This window comes from Phascolarctos cinereus, unplaced genomic scaffold (assembly GCF_003287225.1).
Source record: "Phascolarctos cinereus isolate Bilbo 61053 unplaced genomic scaffold, phaCin_HiC Scaffold_726;HRSCAF=1367, whole genome shotgun sequence".
NCBI classification, from domain to species: domain Eukaryota; kingdom Metazoa; phylum Chordata; class Mammalia; order Diprotodontia; family Phascolarctidae; genus Phascolarctos; species Phascolarctos cinereus.
Genome location: NW_027556098.1, coordinates 162,353,071 through 162,371,638, shown reverse-complemented (window position 1 = coordinate 162,371,638; position 18,568 = coordinate 162,353,071). Strand labels below are relative to the sequence as shown.

The 18,568-nt window shown below is 34.2% G+C and overlaps 1 protein-coding gene across 1 annotated transcript in view; it reads left to right on the top strand.

The window, feature by feature from the left end:
- The window catches only part of LRP1B (LDL receptor related protein 1B), a 2,172,360-nt gene that overhangs the window by 1,496,525 nt on the left and 657,267 nt on the right, over positions 1 to 18,568 (top strand). The window contains 3 exon segments of the mRNA XM_020984719.1: positions 2,529 to 2,669; positions 12,246 to 12,371; positions 16,978 to 17,109. Of these exon segments, the coding sequence (XP_020840378.1) occupies positions 2,529 to 2,669; positions 12,246 to 12,371; positions 16,978 to 17,109 (399 nt within the window).

Here is an 18,568-nt window from a genome sequence, read left to right as displayed (position 1 = left end):
TTATATCTAAGAGACATTATTGGTGGTTTCTTGTCATATTCCTAGAATATTTCACTAACTAGCTCCAGTTTTTGAATAAAATCATAGACTTAACAAAAGTGGTAGGGTTTTTATTTGTTTAGAATATATCTGCTAAAAATTTGATTTTGCTCCTATTAGTGTCTTGTTAATGTTCTGTTGCACACTAATACAGAGTTGTGCACAGACATACAACATAGGCAACTATTATATTGTCATTTTGCTCTCATATATTCGTATTAAGATTCTAGTAAAAGTTTAGAAAGGTAGATTGCCATTCTAAGGAACTATGAGATAGGCAGAAACAGTGTTTTTCATATAGCAGATTTACCAAGAATAATATCAAATGTCCATGATATAGTTCTGTAGTCAAACTTAGTTTTCTAAAAGTTATGAATGTTATTGTTGTATATGAGAACTCTTCCACATATTCATTAAATTCCATTAGTGCCCTCTAGGGGTAACTAGGTGACACAGTGGATAGAGTGCTGGGCCTGGAGTCTAGAAGACTCGTCTTCTTGAATTCAAATCTGGCTTCAGACACTAGCTATATAACCCTGGGCAAGTCACTTAACCCTGTTTGCCTCAATTTCCTCATCTGTAAAATGAACTAGAGAAGTTCCTTACTTCTCCAGTATGCTTACCATTCCAGTATCCTTACCAAGAAAACCCCAAATGGTATCACAAAAAAATGACTGAATAACAAGAAAAAGTGCCCTCTAAGAGCCTGTAGCGTCAAATAGAAACTTCTGGATGTCGTTTAAACCTCTTCTCAACCTGTTCCTTTACCTTTTCAAGTTTTTACACAACTTCCATATACTCTATATTCCAGCCATTCTTGCTCTTCCTCACTTATTATGCACCATCTTTTCTCTCCATGCCTTACCACTAGCTGCATTATGCCTGGAATGCTCTTCCTCCTCATCTTTTTGTCTTAAAATTTCTGATTTCCTTCAAAACTTATCTCAGGTGTCACCATCTGCAGCAGTCCTTTCCTGATTTTCCACCTGCCAACATCTACATTCTCAAAACCATATTTTCATTTTTTATGTATGTAAATATAAACATATGATTCTTCAGTATTGGATCAGAACATTTCAAATATATGGTGAGGGTGTTTCAGTTTTAGGAATTTGTCAGAGTGGGCTTTGTAGAACATCAAAGGCATGATGGAGTCAAGAAAGTGAAGAAAACCACGTTGGAGGCAATCCCATGTAATTCAAAAGGTAAAAATGGACAGAGTGAATGGGAGGAACTATTAATGTAACAGTAGAAATTAAGCTTGGTGAATATCATGGGAGAATAGGAAAGACAGTGGTGAAATGAGAATTGAAATGCCAGATTAGAAAACTCAGAATTGGAGCAGTAACGAGGTAGGGTTATTTTCATTTCAAAACTTTGATGGCAAAGTTTATTATAAGAATCAAAGATCCCACTATAAAATGTGCACTATTTCATCTCCAAATGACATTTGGGATATGGTTTTAGTTGGTATGGGTGACAGCTCCCTTCTGTCTAAACAGTGGATACTGCTCCATGACAAGTGTTGCAGGGTTTTTTTTTTCCTTTTTGTTGTTTTTTTGTTTTGGTCTAACTCGAAAAAGAAATTCTACTTTCCTAAATTTAATAAGGATTCCTTCCTACCTTCTGCACTTTCCCACTCAACCCCACCCTGCCCTAATCTTGTTCAAATAAAGTCTAGTATTATTCTTTTACTAGGTGAAATATATATCACAAAATAGACTACAGTCATTTCATGGGGTTGATTCTTGAATTTTGTGAACCCTGAAATCCTTGGGCTTATTATCTAGCAACAGAATGTGGGCCACAATTATTGTTACATATGAACACTAAATTGGGCTTAACTTGTTTGAAACTCGCTATCTTTGTTTCAATTTTTAATTCCTAGCTTCCTTTAAATTTTAAGGCATTTAGGAAAATAAGGATAATCTATGTAAGCCAAGAAGCTGGCAATTTTAAACTCTGAAAATTCAGTTATAGCAGGAAGTAATATTATTGAGATGTGACAGATACTAGTACAGAACAATTAGTAAGCTAAGAATAATGGCAAGGATAGGGAACAATGTCTAATTTGTTTGTTGCTTTTTTTGTTGTGGGGTATTATGTTAGGCTTGTTATTCACTTGTTATATTAACAAAAAAAATACTATGTGTTAAATTCTATTTGTGTCCAAGAATCTCTATTTATAATACATTTGAAATGTGCTTTTCTTTGTAACTACTGCCTTCTTTAGGAAAAAAAAAGTTAACAAAATCAAGCTTCTTTAATTGGAGGGATGAAGGGAGGGAGGTTGTGGATGAGAACATGTGATTCTCATTAGCTTTTTCAGAAGTTAAAATTATTTCAATGTTTGCCTTAGAAATGGAATTTTGGACTATAACAAAGCAAATCAAAAAAGATTACACTGTATCAACTATCTATCATTATTTAATAAGATAATTATCTTTAAAAAAACAAAACAAAACAACAACACCCTGCCATTTTTCCAGATAAAAAGCTGTGGTGGGCAGACCAAAACTTAGCTCAGCTGGGCACCTGCAGCAAAAGAGATGGAAGGAACCCCACTGTCCTCCGGAATAAGACTTCAGGGGTTGTGCATATGAAAGTGTATGATAAAGAAGCTCAGCGAGGTAAGTCACACTACACTATCTTCACGCTGCCTTTATAGCACACAATGCTTCTTTCTTCTTTCACATTATTTCTTCAGATTAACAATTGAGAGAATATATTTCCTCTCATGATTATCTGCAGATGCAAAAAAAAAAATGCTGTCATTCTACAGAAGAGATGCCTTTAATATAATGTACATGATTAGCTTTCCAAACATGGGCTAAGAAGCCTTGGGAATTTTAATTAATCAGGTCTTCAAAGAGCCTTTTTATCTTTGTCTTGATTGGGGAAAAATAAAGGAGTATCTGCTAAAACAAAAGACAGCATTGTGCTAGTTACTAGATCAAGATAGCCCAGACACTAAGGGCGTTTAAAGTAGACAATGTCAAGAAAAGAGTTGTGCATCCAAATTACTATATTATTTGTCCCTAAATGTTTTTTCAAGTGATTTTCCTGCTTCATTTTCCTTGTCCAAATGATATTCAATGAAATGGAGTGAGAGAGCAAAGCAGATGGTTTACATAGGTGGGCTTGTCATAGTGCCCAAATAGCTCTTTGATGCCAGTCAGTGCTGCCTCACACCTGCTAATTTCTCCTTAGATCTTACTCTAGAATCCCTAACCTCAGTAAAATAATATATATATATATATATATATATATATATATATATATATATATATATATATATATATACATATATATATGTGTGTATATATATATATACATATATATATATATATATATGTGTGTATATGTATATATTTTTTTCCCTAAAATGCACAAACAAAAAACCCATTTCTCTTATCTTCTACCTCTCTTCCTGCTGGGAAAATCCTCAGTGCCAATCCCTTCTCTCTCTGGGGAGATGAATATCAGAAAGAAGTCTCTGGTAGAGGAGGAAGGAAAATAGCTTTTCCCCGGGAGGACTTTGGAGATGGTCTACAGGCTAGAGAATACCTGGATGAACAGCAGGGGTGAGGAAGGGATGCTCATAGTTGTTAATGACACTTGGCAGCTGTCAGGCAAGAGTCTCTGGAATTGTTTAACAATTAAAAGTCAAGCTTATATAAGTAGGCAGTAAGTACTGAGGCTAGAATTTCATTTTAGCTGACTAAATTTGGTTTGAAATTTGGAATAAAAATTTGGTTTGAAAACCTCTTGTATCAATAACAGAAAAGAACTGATCTGAAGCACATATTCATTAAAATATGTTTTTAGAGAAATGGTGGTTTGATCTGTTTAATAATAATTTAATAATATTCATAAGAACTCTAAAATCTACTCAAATTTTCCTCCCATAAACTACGTAAGGTAGGCTGTTTATTCTTATCCTAATGCCCATTTTATATATGGGTAAATTAAGGTTCAAATAATTTACATAACTTATCCAGGATCACACAGAGTCAGAAATAGAACCCGCATATTCAGTCTTATTACTCTACCATAGACTCTTAAATTTGCCTTTGAGAAAATATCCTTAACCATTACTCTTCTTTGCCTCAGTTTCTTCCTTGACATTCTTTTCTTTCATTTCTCTTTTTCTCCCCATTTTCTAGGAATGACAATAGGATAGGGCTATAGTAGTATTCAGTTATTTTTCAGTCACGTCTGACTCTTTGTGACTCCATTTGGGGTTTTCTTGGCAAAAATGATGGAGTGGTTTGCCATTTCCTTCTCTAGCTCATTTTACAGATGTGGAAACTGAGGCAAACAGGGTTAAGTGGCTTGCCCAGAGTCACATAGCTAGCAAGTATCTGGGGCTGGATTTGAATTCAGGAAGATGAGTCTTCCATCATTTCAATAATGTCACATTTTTTGTGTTACAAATAAATTTCTAGCACTTAAGTAAGCATACGATACATATAACAGGGTTTAACTCCTACATTTGGGGTAGTATGGATTTTATCGTAATATTGTGAAATAGTTAAAAGTCTTAGAATATAAAAAAGATTTTCCAGGGTAGAACTAATATTGAAATAAAACATACTTTATATTTGGAGGTGTAATAAGGATTGGGCATCTGGAATTTGCATGGTCAGTCAGTTGAAAAGAATTTATTAAAATCTTGCTGTATGTCAGGCTAAGCTAGAAGAATGAAAAGAAAGGTAAAATATGATCTTTGTCCTCAAGAAGCTCACATCCTAATGCAAATAACTATACACCTAAGATATGTACAGTGCAAAATGGAAGGTAACCACAGAGGAAAAGTATTAGTAGTGTGTGTGCAGGAGAGAGAGAGGTCCAAAGAGGGATCATCAAGGCCTATAGAAGAAACTGAGACATAAGCTGAATTTTGAAGGCGTTTAGGGAAGTTAGGAGGCAGAGGTTAAGAAGAAAGAATGTCCTAGGCATGGCTGACACAAACAGTGAAAAGGTCAGAGTAATGAGACTGGATGTGCATTATGGAGGAGAGAAAAGTGTAGGATTGGAAAGGTGAGAAGAGAACAAATTTGAAAGGCTTTAAATAGCAGAAGACTTTATTTTTGAGTCAAAAGATAGTAGGGGGCCACTGAAGTATATAGAGTATGAAGATAACAATAACAAACCTGCATTTTAGGAAAATTGCTTTGCCAGCTGAGTGGAGGATGGATTGTAATAGGGAAAGACTTGAGGCAGGGAGACCAATTAGCAGGCTATTGCAGTAGTCCAGATTGAGATGATGAGAGCCTGCTTCTGGATAATAACTGTGTGAGTAAATAGAAGGGGATGTATAGGAGAGATTGGAGTCCTAAGGGCACCTTTACTCCTTTATTAAGTAGCAACAACTATGTTGTTCTTTAGTCCTTTCAGTCATGTCTGATTCTTCATAACCCCATTTAGGGTTTTCTTGGCAAAGATGCTGAAATAATTCACCATTTCCTTCTCCAAAGAATTCCAACAACTAACAAGAGTGGCTAGGTAAAATAGAAAGCATTCTGCCTCACCCCAGGTGAACTCCTTCCTAGCTTGGTCCTGCCCAACTATCTCCCCAGTAATATATCTCCAAGCATATCCCTCCTTAGTAGTGCTACATCCTCATATTCCAGAATCTCTGTCTTCCTAGATTTTGTCTCAAAGTTCAAGCCCTCTCTTCTTTCCTCATAAATGAATTTATCTCAGAAAGTTAACTGAAGCCTGTTAATGATCACACAGAACTGAAATGAAATGTAACTGAGAATCCAAAAGTATCTTTTACTAAAAAACATTAAATTAATTAAAAAATGAACTAGATTTATTCAAGCTTTCTAAAGATGAATTTCATAATGATATACTACTGACACTGTGTGTGTGTGTGTGTGTGTGTGTGTTGTATGTTTAATTATGGGCAATAATAGACTTTTGTTCTAGAACTGTAGTGCAGAGTACTTCACTTTTTTTTTTCTTTTTAGATGCAATTATACCACAAATTTTTATTAAAGGGGGAAAACCCACTTAGCATGGTTGTGATTCCTTTTATTTTTGTTACCATGATTTCTATAGCCTTTGATCCCAAGCACTTGATCTCATTGGCCCAAGTGGACATTCTTTGCCCTAGAAAATCATTCCCTGGCTGAGGAAGAACTCATTGTACCTGATAATCCATGATACACTTTAACTGACTTGCATTATAGTGACAACAGCACAGTCTCCAGAAGAATATACTGATAAAAACATCTATATTCAAGACAATCCCATTAACAAGATCACTGCAGGTAGCTTAAAAGCTCCATTAGTATGAAAGATGTGCAATTTCAGACTATTTAAGGTGTTAGCATTACTATCTCCTTGAATTCCAAAGTACAATTAGCCACTTCATTTATCATGTTGACATAGATCGCTGGAGAGTTGAGGCATCTTGTTAGTCAAATGGGTATCTTTTATGTAAGATTTGGGGCATAGGATAACCTCAGTCTCAATTCAAAATATTGGAGTCGTCAAACAAGAGAATTTAACAGATGAAAAGGACATTAGAGAGCTGAATTTAAACTAGTGTCTATGATTATATAGATATTACTGTCAAAAATTATTTTCTTGAGTCACTCATTTTTTCCTACATATTAAGAGACATGTACTACATGAAGATATTTATCTTATTGTACATTATAACTTACAGCATTTTTTTTGAGAATTTCAGTAGGCTGTCATCTGTACACTAAGGAAATAACAAATAGAAGAATGGATTTTCCCTCCATACTGTACCTACTGTAACACATTACCTCTCAGATGTCAGTTATGAAATTAAAATTTTTTTCTATAAAGCTCATTCTTGGAAAGCAAAGCAGTCAAAATCATGCCAAAACTCATAACCATCAAGAATGCTTATACATAATTGCAGATCCTACATTGTGCCAAAGTCTCTACATGCAGAGTTATGTGTCCCTGGTTTTGTTGTTTTGTCTGGGGCCAATCCTTTCCAAGGCTACCTGGCACAGTTGGATTCATACTAATTTCTTCAATTGCATTTTTTGGTTATAGGACTGATAATGCAAGCAATGCTGCAGTAGTTCCAGATGGCTTTTATCATCATAAATTTAATTACATTTTAGGTTCATTTTGTTTTTCACAATTAATAGAAGCTCTACCACTTTGTTTTGACTACTCTGATGATCCTCAGAGAGGATTTCAGAGGCAATACACTTTAGTGAGCTAAACAAAAAATTAGAATTCAAGAGAAATAGGCAATAATTGAAGCACCATGCTGCTGCAGGGGGATATTACTTAACCCCTTATCTTTGTGACCCAGTGGATAATATGGCTAGGTTCAGCATAGGCCATGATTAGAGAAATTTTAAAATAATAATATACCTTCTGGGTATTGAGTGAGCTATTCTCTGGGTAGAAATTAGGCTCTTTGAAGCCAGATAGCTGAATGGACTATTTTTTTTTTCATTGGTTACCTACATCATGGCTGCAGTTTAGAAAATTTAGAAGAGTTTGGATTTTTCTAAAGTAAAAAACAAAGTTACTCTGATCTACTCTAGGATAATTACATTGAATGTATGTTTTAAAATCATATTATCTCTCTTAAATTAAAAAAATGCTTAAGTAGGACAACAATAGCTACCTTTTCCATAACATTGGAAATACCTAAACAACTAGGCCCTCTTCTCTGACTATACATTTTGCCTTGATCATCTCTAAGCATTCTACCTCTAAATCTCATGATCCTATTATCTTATATAATCCTATTATCTTATATAACCTCATGACTTCAGTTATTGTCTATAGGAAATTGATTGGCAAATTGATATGTTTACCTCTGCCATCTCCCCAGAATTCCAGTCCCAAATTTCCCTCTTCCTAATAGATATACCCTCTCATATTATACAAATTCCGACTCAGTACTTCTCAACAGTTAGTGCCCTCCACAAAACACACAAACAATCCATTCCTTCTCATCCTAAGGGATTGCTTTCCATGACTTCTGAAAAATGGTAAACAGGGTCAATCCAATGGGCTTCTGCCCTCCCATAGATCTCCTAGCATTTCAAGCAAGCTATTTGATGACTGTCCTTCACTCTTCTTCATTATCCACTCACCTCCTAATTCCGTCACATGTCTCAATCCTCCTTGCCACTTCTAAATTTCTTGATTTGGAGCTATGCTACAACATACTCATGTCCATAAGGTACTTCTCCATTGCCTTTTGGATGACTTGAAACTTCAATTTGTTGGCCTTTATGCAATTTCTTGAGCCAAGGTCATGCAGCATCTGTTCATGGATGACATTGTGCTGAATATGCCAAGACTTGGAACATCATAAAGTCTCCTAAAGGAGGTCTATAGTCTATCAAAAGAACTCACCCTAACTGTACACATAGGAAAAAGTGAACAAAAGGAGAATACTTTTTGCCCAGACTATCATGTAGCTTTGGTTGGACAACATAGAGCTATTCTATCAATGCGTGTGCTAGTACAGATACGGTAGATAGATACTGAACTGAATCCAGGGTGAAATAGAAAGAGGAAAGTAGGGCATATTAAACCTTGGGGAAATAGCTTTCCTTCTTTGATTGTTTTCTTGTCTTTAAGATAAACAGGTTGTTTGTTTCTTATAAGTTGTTGCAGTAGCATTCAATTGTGTTCATTTTCCGTTAAATGCAACGATCAATCTTAGATTAGGAGAAGATATAATGAAATGCATTTTACCTCCCTCCATTAGAGAGATGAGGTCACTACAGGTACAAAATGGTGAATAATCTACATATAAGGTTAAATAGATCTTTTTGCTATTGCTTAGCTGTTTGTCATGAGGATAGTTCAGTGGTAGGAATATATACAGAAATGATTGTAATGGGAAAAAAATTCCAGTAGTTAATTTTTAATGAGAAGGTAAGATTAAATGGCTTTCTAAGGTCTTTTCCTATTCTAAAACCTATGAACATTCACATTATCCAGTCTCCAAACAAATAAATCCCTCTCATTCCTAACTGTGATGTTTATATCTTTCCTCTACTCACTAATAATAATAATAATAATAATAATAATAATATAATAATAATAATTTCACTTGTTCCTATTTCCTATGGAATAAACTAAAACTTCCTGGTTTTGGCATTCATGGCCTTCAACAATCTGGTTCCAAGTGCCACTTGTCTAGCTTTCTCTTAGGTTGTTCCCATTTGCATCCATTCAAGCATGCTTTACTGGTTGATATTCCTTGTTCTATTCCTGCCTTTTCCCATATACATGCTTTTGTTGAAGTAATTTTTTGTGCATGGAATGTACTTTTCATCCTATCCTCCTTCAAGTGATATTTTCCCTTCCTTTAGGTTCTCAACCCAGATATTATGTTGTCAACAAAACCTTCATTAAACCACCTCACTCCTATTCTCCCCCTCTCTCCCAAGCCTTTGTTTTGATCTCCCCTTCACCACTTATCTTCCTTTGCTGGTTATTGGCTCATCTACTCTTCCTGTCATTAGATTATAAGCTCCTTGAGACTTGGGTCTATGCTGTTATATTTTTGTTTCTTGATGGTATAGTGCAGTGCCTTGCAGAAAGTTGGTACTTAATAAATGTTTTCCAGTATGAATGAAACCCTGGATAACTGTTCAAACAAAAAAGTTATAAATGTAATAATTATGACAAAAACAGAAAATACAAATTTCCTTCCTCCAAAGCTCATTGATACGTATGTCATCAAATTTACCTCCTTGTTTTGGGATCTTGATTCCACGTTGTTTCTTATTCAGACTTTGTATATTTGTACATTATCACCTGAGGCTTCTGGTTTAATTGCTAGTCATTTATGTTTTTATTCTCCCTTGAATTTGAGTGTTTCTACAGCTGTTGTTCTTCCTGCATTTCAGAGGCTATCTAGGATATATACACATATACGCATTTATGTATGTATGTATGCATGCATATATGTATCTGGTAGAGAATTTTCTCCTTTCCATTAGATTTGCAAGACTGGGAAAATCCATTTTTACAAGTCTTGTTTAATACAGGGGTGTTCTGGGGCCAGGTTGAACTAGTTTGTGAGAGCCAATTGTTAAATTTTAAGTGTGAGCATTTATACCTTGGAAATTTGCAAATACTACAAATCAGGGCTTGATTTATTATTTTGTTGATTGTTGAGGCTTAATAAATTGATAGAGAAAATGTTAATAATGCAGATTAACATTAAAAGTGTGTTATCTCTGTGTGTTTGTATGTATGTTTTTGCCCAATTTTCCTCTCACTTTTTATACCTTACCTATATTACCTTTCACATCTTACCTACATTACTTACATACAATTCATGTATTGATTTTATATTTATTTCCCAATACTATGCTGCTGACTCCTTTAAGTTATAGTACAGTTCCCTGTTTCCCTAAATGCAAAGTCTTTGCTTGGAGTCAAACCAACTGCTATTCTGAATAGGATTTTATAATGCTCAGCCAGTAGGCATATCTATATTAACAAAGAGCAGGAGTTTGTGTCCTGGATTCCTTTGAAGCCACTCTGGTGAAGTCTATAGATTTCTGATGACAAAACTGTTTTTAATGCCTAAGGTAAAATACGTAGTACTGCAAAGGAGACGTACTATACTAAAATACAGTTATCAAAATATTTAAAAAACAGTAACAACAACAAACAAGTCCAAGGACCCAGGTGAAGAACAATTGACATGGAGGCAGCCTGCTATAATGAATAGAAAATTGACTTCATAGTCTCCAACTGATACTGGCTGTGTGACCATTGAAAAATCCCCGAGTGACTTAGGCAATTCCCCAAGACTCTACATTGTATACAATTATTGATGTGTATCAGTGAAAGGATTTTGGTCATTGAGGTTTTCTCAGATCAATGAAATCACAGATATAGAGGGAAAAAAAGAACCTCCCCATACCATATTTTTTTTTAAATGAAATTCAAAGGAGAAACATGATAAACATAAAATTCTTGTATACTTAAAAGTACAGTTGACTCTAGCTGTCAAAATTATTTCTAAGGACTCACTAGAAATTCTAGGTTCCTTTATTGAAATGTGAAACTCTTCCCTAGAAGTAGAGAAGAAAAGGAATCAAGTGGTCTTAGCTTATGAGATGAATGTAGTAACTTTTAAAACAGGAGAGCAATCTGAATATTTAAAATATGGTCCCGCGTGTTCTGAAATTTAGCACTGAATCTTTACTGTCAGGTACAGGAAATAAGCAGAAGTTGGTAGATCTTCTGATGTGGAATCCCAGAAGTTGAGAGTACTTCGCACTTCCAAAATGACAGGGCTTTTGACAGGTTCCATTGAACAATTAAATCCCATCAGACTATCTTGAGTTCAGGAGATAAGAAATAATGAGCTGCATTGGTATTTTGCATTTTCCACAGAGCAATATTGATATATAGCTTTTCATCACGCTTTGTAATTCTCGCTGGATTTACTGCACTTTGTATCATCGCCTGAACATGCTGCAAATGGCATTCCATGTCCTAGCATAATAAAAATGCTATAAAAATTGGATAGTTAATGAACTTGCTGGGTGAGATTGTAAATTATTTAAATTCATATCATCACTTTTAATTAGCCAATCGGGCCTGGTAAATTCTATAGGACATCTCCATGGAATACCTACCTGTGATTACCTGACTGATGTTTGTCATTGGTAGTATACTGTAATAAAGAAAATTATTATGCCAGTTAAATAGATGACTCTTAAAGGTATGTTTTAATACAGTTCTAGGGAATTGTGTTTCTAGGCATGGTGATTTTTTTCATTGCTTTTCTAAAAATAGAGGAATTAATAAAACATCTTTATTTTAATAGCACAGTGTTTATATTTGATTAAGCCATATTATTCAATAGCTGTTTATCTGACACACTTGGACAATTTGTCTATAAAGAAACAATGAGAGTGTTGAAGAAACATTTATAAAACAAAAAATATTCTGTTCTCTGTCCCTTTGAAGCACAATAGTGGACTAACATAATGTCTCTGAAAAAATCAATCTGTGTTCTGTTCATTTGTATATGTAGACAGACTTGTAACCTTATCTACAAATTAAAATTATTCAGAAAAATGAAGTGCAGTGCTATTAACAGCTACTAGGTATCAAAGAAGCAGCTGCACTATGCAACTTATGGTAATATAGAATTTGAGCAACTTCTCAGAGTAGGATCAAACTGTTTTTTGCCTTTTTTTTCTTTTTAGGTAGCAATTCCTGTCAACTAAATAATGGTGGCTGTTCTCAACTTTGTTTACCAACATCTGAAACAACAAGAACTTGCGTGTGTACAGTGGGATATAATCTCCGGAAGAATCGTATGTCATGTCAAGGTATGAATTACTTAAAACTTTACCTATATGTTACTTTTCTCAGTTACCATTATAAATATTGTGGATAAAACTGTCAATTAGATAAGCAAAAAAGGCAGAAAAAAAATCCAGAGATGGTGTGAATGTTAATAGGAATGGTTTGATTTAAAAAAAAAAAAGGTAGATTTAGAATCAGAGGCCCTGACTCTGCTACTTATAATCTATGCGACCTCCAGCAAGTAACCTTCCCTCTCTAGGCCTCAATTTTCTCATTAGTAAAAATGAGGGGGTTTGGGCTAGAGAATATCTAAAATTTCTTTTAGTTTTAAATGTGTAATCCAGTGGTTCTTCCAAAGTCTTAACACTGTGGGATTTCATTTCTTAATTTGTGGCCTTACCTGCAGATACTAATTTTTTAAACATGTGTGTACGTGTGTACATATACATGCATACACATGTATAAGTATATACACACATAAATGTATATTTTCAATTTAGAATTCATATAGTACTTTAAGATTTGTAAAACAATTTACAAATTTTTGGTAAGGATATTATTTTATCGTCACAATAACTTGTGAGGACATTATTTGTCCTCTTCACGATAACTCTGGAAAGTAAGTGCTATTATCTTCAGTTTATAGATGAAGAAGCTGAAGCCTAGAGAGGTAAATTAATTGCTGGAGGTCACACAGCTAGTAAGTGTCTGTCCTGGGATGTAAACCAGGTCTTCCTGAGTTCAGGTCCCGTGCTCTATCCACTGTACCAACCAGCTGCTTGTACAGGAATATTCTCACCTACAACTTTTGTGAATAAGGCATGGAAAGGTCATGAGGAAAGAGAAGAGGAGTAGTAACTTTTAGGAGTTTGAAATCATATCTAATTCATAACGTCATTTTGGCAGGAAAGTGATTTTCCACAAGTGGGATCCCCAATAGTTGTATTTAGCCTTGATTTCATCAGTGCCTGTAGTAGGAAACAGAGATACAGTAAATTAGTTTTCCTGCCTACTCTAATAAGTAATGCTTTCCTATGTTTGTGAATATCAGGCCTTCTTAGACTCTAATTTATTTCAGTATACTGATGAGTATCATTAACTTGTTCGTAAAAAACCCTTTTCTTAGAGAACAAATACAATCCTTTCTTTAATGTTCAATGCTAAAAGTCCTTACTAGGTATTGCAGCTACTTGGGAGCAGACTAGTAATACTGAATCCGTTCTTACTTAGGGAAAACAAAAATAAAAACAACCTTTGACTCTTTCAAATTAATGCTATTGCTTAACAAGCAAGTTTGCTATATTTTTCAATGTAAGATCTGAAGAGAGAAAGATTAGGACAAACAGCAGAGGGCATGGAATTCTGAATTACATAGATTTATTTGTAACAATTTTGTTTTCTTTTGTTTTGTCCCTGATTTGCACACATGCACTCACATGCTCATTTAGAGCAAACAAATTCGTGAAAGTGATTAGTCACTCTGGTGACACAGAATATATAATGTACCCATCAGCATTATTTTAATGGAATATTTCTGAAAGTTTCTGCAAAAATTCCAATAGATTGTCATAGTTACAAGGCACATCAACAAAGTACATATGGCTATGTAACTAAAGCTAGCTTGCGACCTTTGGTGTTGTTAAAAAATAAAGATGAATATCTGTATTCCATATTTTGAAAACATTTTTATATCTCATATAAAAACAACCAGAATTTCTTATTATTCTTACATAGTATTTCCTTCAGCTAACTTCAATAATCCACAATACAGTCATAAAAATACATCATTTCCACCTGGCATTTTTTGCATCTGTTGTTACTAACTCTAAGACTCCTCTGTATTTTGAACTTTTTGGAGTGAATATACTGGATTTATATAAATGTTTATGACTTTATACATTTATTTTTCATGATAGCAATATTTTACATAAAAAAATCTTTCTAGACTTACTAGCCTATGGTGCTTCACAAATGTATCTAAACATCAGCAAAAACAATATTTAGAATATTGACTATTGACAATTTTCAACAAATTTAAAATTCAGTAACTTAAATATTTTGCTTACCTAATTTGAAGCAACCACTTTTTTGAAAATAGCATAGTATTTAATTATGACAGAATAGCAAAATAAATAAGCAGAAAAAGTAAGACAATAAAATCATTGTCAGATCTCACCCTCTTATATCCATGAAGATACAGAAACATGTATGATGTCCATCAGGGGAAAGGTTTAGTACTATTTCCTTGAACTAATCCTCCCAAAACTAGAGAACCAATAAGAGGAAGAATTCTACACCAGTGTCTTCTACTTGAAGTTAAACCACCATTTTGAATTTTATACCCCCCACCAAATTGTGTGTTTTAAAAATGTTTTAGTGGAGAAATCTGATGGTAATGGGCCTTTCCCACTTTGGAATACCAAAACTATAGCCTATCCTTCTTTTCCTCTGAATATATAGTATTATTCTATTAGTGAGGTCTCCAACCTTAAATAAGTAGTTCTCCAAATAACCTGGAGTACTATTAGGCCAAAAGAGATAAAGTCATTTCCCCCAGTGAATCTAGAACTCCCTGAGAAAAAGAATAGAGACTCTAGCTTTTAAAGATTATGATTTTTTAGAATGAACATCCTAATTGCCAGACCAAGCTCATCCTTTTTCAGTCTTCTTTTCCAATTATTCCACATTGCCATCTATTAACTGGATAAATCTTCTAGCCTTGTCTGCTTAGCCTATTCAGAATTTATCTCTGCAAGGGAAGTTCTCACCCCATTCTGGGACATTTATCTGGGTTAATCCCAGTTATATATGTTGGACATCAACTAACTGGAACTTTGTAATTTTTTCTTATCCTTCATTATATGAGAGAGAAATAACAAGAAGCAGATATGTATATTAAAATAAATAAATTTTGGAAAATGTCCTGGAGTCAACACAAATTTTATATCAATCTTGTGAGAACTGGTCTGCAGAGTTTTTACTCTGAGATATTATAAGATACTGAATCCTTAGGTTATATTCTGTTTAATATAAAGAACTATTTATTATTTACCAAGATATATATATATATATATATATATATGCGTACATATATATATACGCACATATATACACACATACACACACATATATACTTATGTATACACATACATGTAGATACATATACACGCACATGTATTAGAGAGTAGTCATGGTATGTATGTGGGGGTGACAACAGAATTTTATAGAGTACTTTTATATAATATTATATAATATGACCCTGCCAACAACATTTTGAGCTAGGGAAGGGTAAGTGTGATTCCTATTTTATCAATAAGGAAACTCAGTACCAAAAAAGAAAATTAAATGCCATACTCATAACAAAACTAGTAAGCAACTGACACAGGGGCTTCTTGTTCCTATTCTAAATGCACTAAGGAGTACGAATACCCTCTAGTACATTATATTTTAAGATATAATAACATTTATGTGGGAAAGCACTATTCTGTAGTAGATGTGGGTCGTTAGATGCCACAGTTGATAGAGCACTATGCCTGGAATCAGTTAGACCTGAGTTCAAATCCGTCCTCAGAAACTTTTTACCTGTATGACCCTAGGCAAATCACTTAACCGTTATTCGCCTCAGTTTCCTCATCTGAATAATGGGGATATTAATAGCACCTACCTCCCAGGGTTGTTGTGAAAATCAAATGATATAGTAATTCTAAAGTGCTTGGCATAGTGCCTGGCAAATAGTAAACACAATGCAAACATTATTATTAGTTGGATTTAGAGGGTGGAAGACCTAGATTCAGATCATTCCTTTGACACATACCCACCCTGTGACTGTGGGCAAGTCAATTAACCTCTTAGTGTCCTAGGCAATTCTCTAAAACTTTAAGTTTCTGAAGAAGTGACCATTTCCATTGGTAGAGGGAGTTTCTTTCCTAGGAATTCCTCATACAAATAAAATCACTACAAATACAACAACAACAACAACAACAAAAAACACAACAAAAATTGATGGGACCAGAGATTAAAGACACAGAGACTGAAAAACAGACATTGAAGGTTCATTGAAGGTTAGAGCTAGAGGGGCCTTTGACATTATCTAACCTAATCCATTGATTTTATGAATAAAACCCAGAAAGTTAAAGTGATTTTCAAAGACACAGAGCTGGGATTTGAATCCAAGTCCTCTGACTGCAAAGCCAGTGTTCTTTTGATGTTTTTCTGCATTGTGCCTTCTTGGAATTTGATAGGGTTAAAATACTTAGTTAACTGAAATAAAGACATAGCATTGTATACAAACTCAAGGATAGCACATTTTTGGGGTAGTTGAATAAGGTGAAGGGATCATGGGATTCCTTTGTTAAAAGTGGGTGACTGAGGAATTGCCTACACATCTTTCAATTTACCAGAGTAGGCTTGTTAGAGGAGGAGGAATTGTGTAATTTGCTTAAATGAAAAAAGTGAAGGTCCCATGAGCTGCTAGAGAAGGCAATCTCAGTGTGATTAGCAACTGGATAAATGGCTAGCAGGAAAGAACTTATAAAACTAAATTAAGATTGTTGAATATTAATATGATAAAATAAGCTCTAAGTTTGAATTTATATTTAGGGGCTTTTTTCTTTGCTTTTTTTCATTTAGGCATAGAATCATTTCTTATGTATTCTGTTCACGAGGGAATCAGGGGAATACCTCTGGAACCAGCTGACAAAATGGATGCTTTAATGCCAATATCAGGGACTTCATTTGCCGTGGGAATAGATTTCCATGCAGGTAAATAAACTTATTCATAATTTATTTATCAAATATTCATTTGATTTATTAAACATGACTGAAATACCATCTTTCAAAGTGCCATGGTAGTGGAAATGGGGAATAACAAAGTCAAATATAGATAGATGACTTTTAAGCCTTTCACAAATCATTTTAAACATGTTCAGATGTCAAAAAATCAAATATATAGTTTCCCTAAACTATAATATTAGAGTGACTACTGTGTTAACCTTTTATAAGCATTCAGTACTGCAGGTGGTCTTTTCATTTTCCCTCTGCTTTTACTAGCTTCATCATTGCTCCAATCTAGAATGCTATGGTTATGAAATAAGCCAACAGTATGAGAGTAAGAGCTTTTTAGAAACACATGAAACTTACACCAAAAAGACAATCTTATTCTAAAATATATTAGCTATGCTAATCCGAGCACTGGTGCACATAATCTAAAACAGTAGAAAATCCAAATATACTGTCTATTCTCTTTGGCTTTTGAATCTAGTATCAAATTTGGGGCAAGTGTAGCTTCCTAATTACATTTCAGCACTACAAAAAATAATTGACATTTCCCTACTAAACACCATCAAGGAAATGGAGGGAAGTCATCCTGCTAATGTCAGTATGTTATGGAAAACTCACATGTGGATAGAGTTATATACAGTAGACATTAAAATTATAGGGGAGAGAAAATGTAAATTTATTTTTCACTTTAGTGGCTAAATACTCATATGGTTTAAAAGATTAAACATTTATAATTCTCCAAAAAGGTATTCACAATTATCATTCTCCACTTGAGAGTTTATGCTTAGAGAAATGAATCTCTCCTCAGAGTTTTCATCTTTACTAATCCATACACTTCCTGAGTTAATGATAAGTGCTGGAATATGTGAATGTACATACCAGGTGTTTTCATACCTGCAAAGTCTTATTTTTATCTAGTGTCACCAAAACAAACCAAAATAAACAAAATTGTTTATCATCTATAAAACTCTCTAAATATCAGCAGGTGGGCTTCTAGTAGTAAGATTTTTTTGTTCGATGAAACGAGGAGACTCTTGGCTACAACTTAATGAGTTGCTTGAAATTTTCATACACTTTTTCTGGGTAATTTATTTCATGAATTGAATTGAAACCAATCAAACCTTTGGAATCATGAGGAGCTAGAACCTGATTAGATTTAGAGAAATATTTGCCCCTATTTGGCTTATTTTCATTATGAGGAAAACAAAATAAAAACAAAGGCAAAAAAAAATTTTATTTGGCTGATAGTTTTGGCCAGATTTCACTGGTAACCCATCATTTGTGCTATTTTACTCAAAATAGAATACTTGAACAAATCTGAAAAAGTTGCCTACATTTGGTATTTCATTTCCTTCATTGCTCACTCTTTACCTCCTTGAAGTCTAGCTTCTCACACTGCCATTGTGGGAGAAGTTTTCTTAGAAGTCACCAGTGATTTAAT